General features: G+C 39.2%; 1 protein-coding gene across 1 annotated transcript; it reads left to right on the forward strand.

The window, feature by feature from the left end:
• Positions 1-1,762: 1,762 nt before the first annotated feature.
• On the forward strand, positions 1,763-7,089 carry LOC120427096 (uncharacterized). Its single transcript, XM_039591948.2, has 3 exons — positions 1,763-1,815; positions 6,435-6,594; positions 6,669-7,089. Exons 1-3 carry the CDS (start codon positions 1,763-1,765, stop codon positions 6,810-6,812), a joined length of 357 nt encoding a protein of 118 aa, XP_039447882.2. The 3' UTR covers positions 6,813-7,089.
• Positions 7,090-7,417: the final 328 nt, after the last annotated feature.

Genomic DNA, 7,417 nt, shown 5'->3' on the forward strand with positions numbered 1-7,417 from the left:
TTGGTTGAATGAAACTTTGTCCATGTAAAAAGAAGTCATTTTGCATTAGAGCAATTCTCTACGAAATCGGTCTTTTTTCTTCAATTTTAATTTTTGTATTTTTAAATCCGGCTGAAACTTCGGTATGCCCTAAGAAGCCATTTTGCATCATTAGTTTGTCTATACAAATTTGGCAGCTTTCCATACAAAAAGTCAAAGTAGTTATGTCACAGACATAACCGGAATGGCGTAGACTACGTAAAGTTTTGATATGTGAACCATTTCTTAATTTTGATGAATTAGCTAGACACTTGAAATACATTAACGGAATAAGATCGTGAATGCGATCGGTAAATTCAGTCGGACCGTGTACGTACCGGTTGTTGAAACAGAATTTATATACGATTCGAATTGACTTTTACTAGAAAGAGATGGCAAATCTAATGCGAACAAAACCGCAGCTACCATGTAAACATACTTTGAATGTGTTGATAAATCTTTGACTAGACAACATCGAATGGAGGAAGGAAAGAGAAGAACGAAAAACGATTTTTTCGCGAACAATTGGGTCCTAAAATGAAGCTTAGATTGCTGATATTTTTGTTTACAGCGATAAAGCTTATTTTTCTGAGTGCAATGACCCTTTGTACGACCACAAAGAGTTTAAAATGGATTTTTAAATCAATTTTGAAAAATTAACCTCGCGGTCCTTCTTGACAGAAAAGCTCCTACTTGACAGCTCGTTCCAAGGGGACCATAGTTGATTCATCAAAAAATGTTGTCTTGTCAAATTTTTTTTGAGTTAAAATGAAAAAAAAAAAAGATCCCAAATGGTTTTTAATCGTGTTTTTTACCGTTGTACATAAAAATTGACATAGGGCTTTAGTACCCAATTCAATTAGAGGGAAGGAAGATATTGTGAAGGCAGACAAAAATCAAAATACGAGCACAACCTGTCAAAGCCTGTTGCGCCACAGGGTGATGTATACGCTTACGACAAACAACTCAATTTTTGTACGGCGCAACAGATTTTTTAGCGCAACAGAAGAGATGCGCACTTCGGTTTGGTGGTGCGCGGATAATATAAGCGTTTGACGGATGACGCAGTATTCCAGGGCCTTCGGCCCGGGTTTTTAGGAGTTGGGGGCGAGAGCAGCCTCAGAAAGCTGTGCAGACCGTCGCCCCCGAAAACCAAAATTTGTTCCTGAAATTTAAACTGTAATTATTCATTGCGCTGCCTCGCCCCGGGTGGTGGAAGGGAAGTGAGGGAACTCCGAAGAGTTGGAAAGTTTAACAACTAGAATTTGGAAGTTTCACAACCACGGCTTGACCCACGAGAGGCAACTTGAAGGAGCAAGCGCGCGCCCCATCTTGTTGCTGCCTCGTCCCGGGTGGGACGATCCAAACGGTCCGGCCATCGAGAGGCAACTCGCTGACGGTGACGACGAGAAGGCGATGCGCACTTCTTTTGCAGTTCTGGTCCCTCTCTCTCCTGCTGCTGCTGCTCTGGGCTGAGCTTTCCTGCTGCTGCTGCCGGTCCGACGTCTGAGACGCAGGGATGCCATATCTACGGATTTCTCCGTAGATCTACGGATTTCAGCCATTTCTACGGATCTACGGATTGATCTCCAAAATCTACGGATTTTCATGCTGGCTGATAATTGTATGAAGGACGTGAAATTATATTTTTGCGTGAAAATTTTTTTTTATAAAAACGTTTTGAACAATCTGTTTTAGAGAAGAAGTTTTGAGGAACGTTAAAATGAAAAGTCGTTTAGGAGAAATGAGGCGATGGCTGAAATCCAGTGCAGCTATCCAGCTTTTGGCGTTCGAATGGTGAACGCCCGAAATGTCAAAATCACGCAGTGGTACCAACATTACGAAAAAAGTGTGCCATGGCATGACAGCCGCATTTTTTTCTAATGTTGGTGCTCTTGCACGATTTTGACATTTCGGACGTTCAACATTCGAACGCCATCTTCGCTTAAAAACCTGGATAGATAAGTAATCGATCTAGTGGGTTGAGGTCACGTCAAGTCGATGATTGAAAAATAATTATGTTGGTGTACATAAAACATTAATAAATAATTTAAAACAAAATCGTAACATAAGTTAAACTTGAGTTGAAAGGCAAATTTGGATTGAAATTGGAACATGTGGTGTGTATTGGGCCCAAGAAACAAAAAAAACCCAAAACTTCCTTTTTCCTCCTAGCGCTTTGCGATGTTATACTAAGTTATTCTCCGGATCAAAAACTTTAACAAAAATTGAGCATAGGAATATTGTATAGGGTTTTGAGTAACTTCCTCTAAGAAAAGGTTACAAGTGAAAATTCCACATATTTTTTTCGCGTGTTCATGAGGTCATTTTTAGTAACTTTTGCTCTACGAAAAATGTCACTTTTCTTCAGGGATGCACCTTGGGTCCAAGGGGCCCTTGGCGAAGCATCAATTTTGCGCCCTCCTTAATATTTCCCCACTTAGATGAATTGATTTTAAATTCAAATATTTGCCGATTGCTTTAAAAAATTCTGATTTAAAAATTGCAATTGGAGTAGTAAACAGGTTGATAAAAAAATCCCTAATCCAGTTTTCTTGTTGCAGTATTTTCAAATCGATGATTTAATTTCTAGTTTCTATTTTCTACTTTAAATTGATATGAAATTCAAAAATACAATTTAAAAATCAAACATTGAATCTGTTTTTTTAAATTAATTTTAGAATCAAAAAAAATTTAAAGTGTTTTTTTTATTTAATTTTTTATTTGTGAAATCAAATTGATTTAAAATTCAAAGATTTTAAACAAAACTAAGGAAAAAATAATTTTTCAAACCACCTATAAAAAATATTTTTTGTTTATAAATTTTATTATTTCTATATTTCTTAATAACTAAAACCAAATTTGCTTCGAGATATGTCCAGAGCATTAATATGGTAAATGAGCAATTCTCTGAGATTTCGGTCATTCGATTTTTTTTGTATTTTTTAATCCGGCTGAAACTTTTTTGGTGCCTTCGCTATGCGAAGCCATTTTGCATAAATAGTTTGTCCATATAATTATCCATACAAATTTGGCAGCTGTCCATACAAAAACGATGTATGAAATATCAAAAATCTGTATCTTTTGAAGGAATTTTTTATCGATTTGGTGTCTTCGGCAAAGTTGTAGGTATGGATAAGTTCGACACTGAAAAAATATGGTAGTTGGTAAAAAAAATTTAATGATTTTCTACTTCACTATTTGTCATTAAAACATGACTTGCAAAAAACACTTTTATTTTCTGATATGTTTTAGGGGACATCAAATGCTAACTCTTCAGAAATTTCCAGAAAAGGCAAAAAATCTTTGAGCGAGTTATACATTTTTTAATCAATACGGATTTTTTCAAAAAATCGAAATATTGGTCACAAAAATTTGTCAACTGAATTTTTCGATATAAAATCAAATTTGCAATCAAAAAACTTTAGTTACATTTTGATAAAGTGCACCGTTTTCAAATTATAGCAATTTTCAGGTAACTTTATTGAAAATAGTAGCAGTTATTTATTTTTTTAAATTAGTGCCCACTCTTGAAAAAAATATTTTTGAATAGCTGAGAAAATTCTCTATATTTTGCATTTCTGAAATTTGTTGCTCTTGATAAAAAAAGACCGATGAATGAAGAGTTGGCATTTGATATCCCCTAAAACATATCAGAAAATAAAAAAATAAAAATAGTGTTTTTTGCAAGTCATGTTTTAATGACAAAAAGTGAAGTAGAAAATCACTAAATTTTTTTTACCAACTGCCATATTTTTTCAGTGTCGAACTTATCCATACCTACAACTTTGCTCAAGACACCAAATCGATCAAAAAATTCCTTCCAAAGATACAGATTTTCGAATTTTCATAAATCAGCTGACAAATTTGTATGGAAAATTATATGAGCGACATATACGATGCAACATGGCTTCTTTGGGCATACCGAAGGCACCAACAAAGTTTCAGCCGGATTAAAAAATACAAAAATTAAAATTAAAGAAAAACGTTACTTAATCCACCGATGGTGGTTGGAGCCTTCCTCACAATTATGTACATATTTTATTCCTGTAGTAAGAATGTCCAACCTACTATTTATTTAAGTAAACTTCTTACAACATATCTACATGGAATATGGGGTCTAGAATCCCAAAAATCATTGGACGTAATATTTGAACAACACCTACGGGGCTATTTCATGAAAATTGTTCACTTTCAATAGTTGTATTCACTAGCGTGCCCAGGTCCTCAAGGAAGGTGGGGCAAAAATATTAGAGTTTTGAAAATTTCGTCGTTTATGGACACCCCCTGCCCAATTTTAGAACAAATTTCCGAGGATGGTGGGGCAACTGCCCCATGTTGCCCCACCCTGGGCACGCTAGTGGTTGTATTACTTTAAAGTTATGTAAGCCTTAAGGCAGTTAAAAAAGTCAAAGTAGTTATGTCACAGACATAACCGGAATGGCGTAGACTTACGTAAAATTTAGATATGTGGACATGTGGGTTTTCCATATATTAATTTGAAGAATTAGCTATATTCTTTAAATAGATTTACGGAATATGATCATGAATGGGAGATGGAATTCAGCTAAGGGCGTTATTTCGGGGTGGTAGTGTTTGGTGGGAATGATGAACAAGAAGAACTCTTTCGTGAGAAAATTGGTGGGACCGATTAGAGTTGGATGGTGGCGTTGGTCGCAAGGCTGCAGCCGGGAGATGTTCTGTCCAGATGGGTGATAGGCCGCGGTGGATGCTGCAGGTGCTGGCGTTGTTGATGGATGCGAAACCGACAAAGTTGTTTAGGAAAGCGTGTAGTATTTGCAAATGATTGTGGTGCGAAATTTATATTAGGCTGGTGTATCAACCAAAGTCAAAATCGGCCGATGATAACTAAAATACGAAACATACCTTCGTGACTGTGTCAGAACATTTCTACCAAAAACAAGGTCAAGGCATGTGCGCCCAAAGGATTGGAAAGCAGATCAAGCTTGAGGTACTCTTTCATAATTCATAAAATCAACAAATTTCAAATTTTCCGGTTTGAGGATATCAATGTTAAAATCCCCAGACACAACAATGCGGATGTCCTGCTTTGCATACCAGAACAAATTCCGGATCAAGAAAGAAATTTTCTGTTTGTGTGTTGCACTTGGCGAAATATACACAACAACAAACAATGTTTGAATCCCATTTTCTGAAACTTTTGTGGCACAAATATCCCCAAACGAATCAGCCTCGAGTAAAATTGGATCATGTTCCTCACTTAACTGCTCAAGATCGTGAGGCATGGCCGTCGAAGAAGACGAACGAACGGCAAAGAGAGGAAAGAAAGAGACGAAGGAATTTTAGCGAGTCGAATGGGGGGAGGGGGAGAGGGGGCATAGGGGTTGGGGGCGAGAGCAGCCTCAGAAAGCTGTGCAATCCGTCGCCCCCGAAGACCAAAATTTGTTCCTGAAATTTAAATTCAAATTAGCTCGCTGCCTCGTCCCGGGTGGGACGAGTGCCACTCTTTCAACACTAGAATTTGATGAGACGTAAATCTTTCAGAAGCGCTCGCCGCGAATGCGACGAGCTAGTTGGATGTCCCGATTGTTTAACAACCAAGGCTTGACCCACGAGAGGCTTTTCGGCGGAAGGCAGCAGGCGCGCGCCTCATCTTGTTGATGCCTCGTCCCGGGTGGGACGAGGGATGGGGATTGAAGCACCTCCGAACCACAGCAACCACGAAAGATCCTAACGGTCCGGCCATCGAGAGGCAACTGGCTGACGGTGACGACGAGAAGGCGATGCGCACTTCTTTTCCAGTTCTGGTCCCTCTCTCCTGCTGCTGCTGCTCTGGTCTCTCTCCTGCTGCTGCTGCTCTGGGCTGAGCTTTCCTGCTGCTGCTGCTGCTGCTGCCGGTCCGACGTCTGAGACGTGAATGATGGAATGGGCTCTGGCGCGCGTTCTTATGTATGATTTCGGCCCGCTACTTCCCCTCCTTTTTCGCGACCGACACTCGGTCGCGTTGCTCGGATGATTTTCCCCTCAAAATAGGTACTTGACATTCCCGTCCGTGAGTGGGAAGCGCTCATTTTGCTTGCAAAATCTCTGCATTTTGAAAACATTTTAAAACATTCAATTGTTTCAATAGTTAAACTATTTTGCCAACAATGAAAGTTTTATAGCAAATTGCTGAATAATTTTCGAATCGAATGGCACATAAATCGTGTCGATTCGATTAGAGGGAAGGAAGATATAAGCGTTTGACGGATGACGCAGTAATCCAGGGCCTTCGGCCCGGGTTTTTTGGAATGACACCCCAGTACCTTCGACAAAGACGTAAGTCTACGTCAAAATATATCTGTTCATTTTTCCCGGGAGTTTCAAATCAACAAAATCCCGGGAGCCACTCGCAAAACCCAAGGCACAAAAGAAAATGTCAAAAACCTTCTCAGCTCATCCACACAAACGTCAAACGGGTGTTTTCCTGCAACAGTTCTTATTGCGTCGCGTTTTTTGAAAAAAAAAAATGCATCCGTATCTCCGCGCCTTAAAACCTTCGCAATTTCGGTTCCCCGCAATGGCCACCCCGGAACGCCGGCACTGTATGTAACGGTAAGTTGGTGATATCCGTTCTTCAGGAAGCAATTGTTTTATAGAGATAATGTTTTTGTTTACGTTTTTTTTAGCAGGATCTCAAGTTTAAGCTGAAAAACACGGTTCCGGAGTTTGCCGGCGATGGGACCGTCCGGTACGGGCGCTACTTGCTGGCGGCGGCCAGCGTGGTCGGATATGTGTTCATGGAGACGACCGCCGGGCAAGGTGATCGATGAGGTTGTTCCGCTGTGGATAGTTCCGGTGCCGAGGGAGCCGTTCAAGCTAGCGATGTACTGTGACCATGGGCTGCTAACGGTGGATGTTGATGTGGGTGTATCAATTTGTGATATTTACTCGGTCCTGTCGTTGATGACGCCGACGGCTGGGAAATTGTACGAGATTCGGACGTCACCGGAATGTGGCGTGAGGAGACGCAGATTTTGTGGAATCAACATGTTTTCGATGATATAATTATAGGCAGTGAAAATAATGTTTGAAAAATAAGATGTAGAATAGATGAGAAAAAAAAATTATTTATATACTTTATTATAATAAAAGAAACCATGGGTAAAATTGGGAAAATTGTTTTACTATATGACTTATCGGCTCATTACTTTTGATAGGGTTATAAGATTTTCAATCTTATAGTATCATTTTAAAGGGTTTTCAATTATCGGCTCATTACTTTTGATAGGGTTATAAGATTTTCAATCTTATAGTATCATTTTAAAGGGTTTTCAATTATCCAACAACTGTTTGATCGCACGATGGTTCTGGACATTATTTTCATCAAAATATCTCAAATACGGCCCCCAAAAGGCGACAACTAACACTTAAGTTC

The sequence above is a fragment of the Culex pipiens genome, chromosome 2 (genome assembly GCF_016801865.2).
Source record: "Culex pipiens pallens isolate TS chromosome 2, TS_CPP_V2, whole genome shotgun sequence".
NCBI lineage: Eukaryota > Metazoa > Arthropoda > Insecta > Diptera > Culicidae > Culex > Culex pipiens.

What these genes read in the sequence shown, in the direction of transcription:
- LOC120427096 (XM_039591948.2), top strand. Translation starts at nt 1,763, where the DNA reads ATGAGGCGATGGCTGAAATCCAGTGCAGCTATCCAGCTTTTGGCGTTC. An exon ending in CAGCTTTTGGCGTTCGAATG is followed by an intron (nt 1,816 to 6,434) that starts GTGAACGCCCGA and finishes AAACCTTCTCAG; the next exon opens with CTCATCCACACAAACGTCAA. An exon ending in CGCCGGCACTGTATGTAACG is followed by an intron (nt 6,595 to 6,668) that starts GTAAGTTGGTGA and finishes CGTTTTTTTTAG; the next exon opens with CAGGATCTCAAGTTTAAGCT.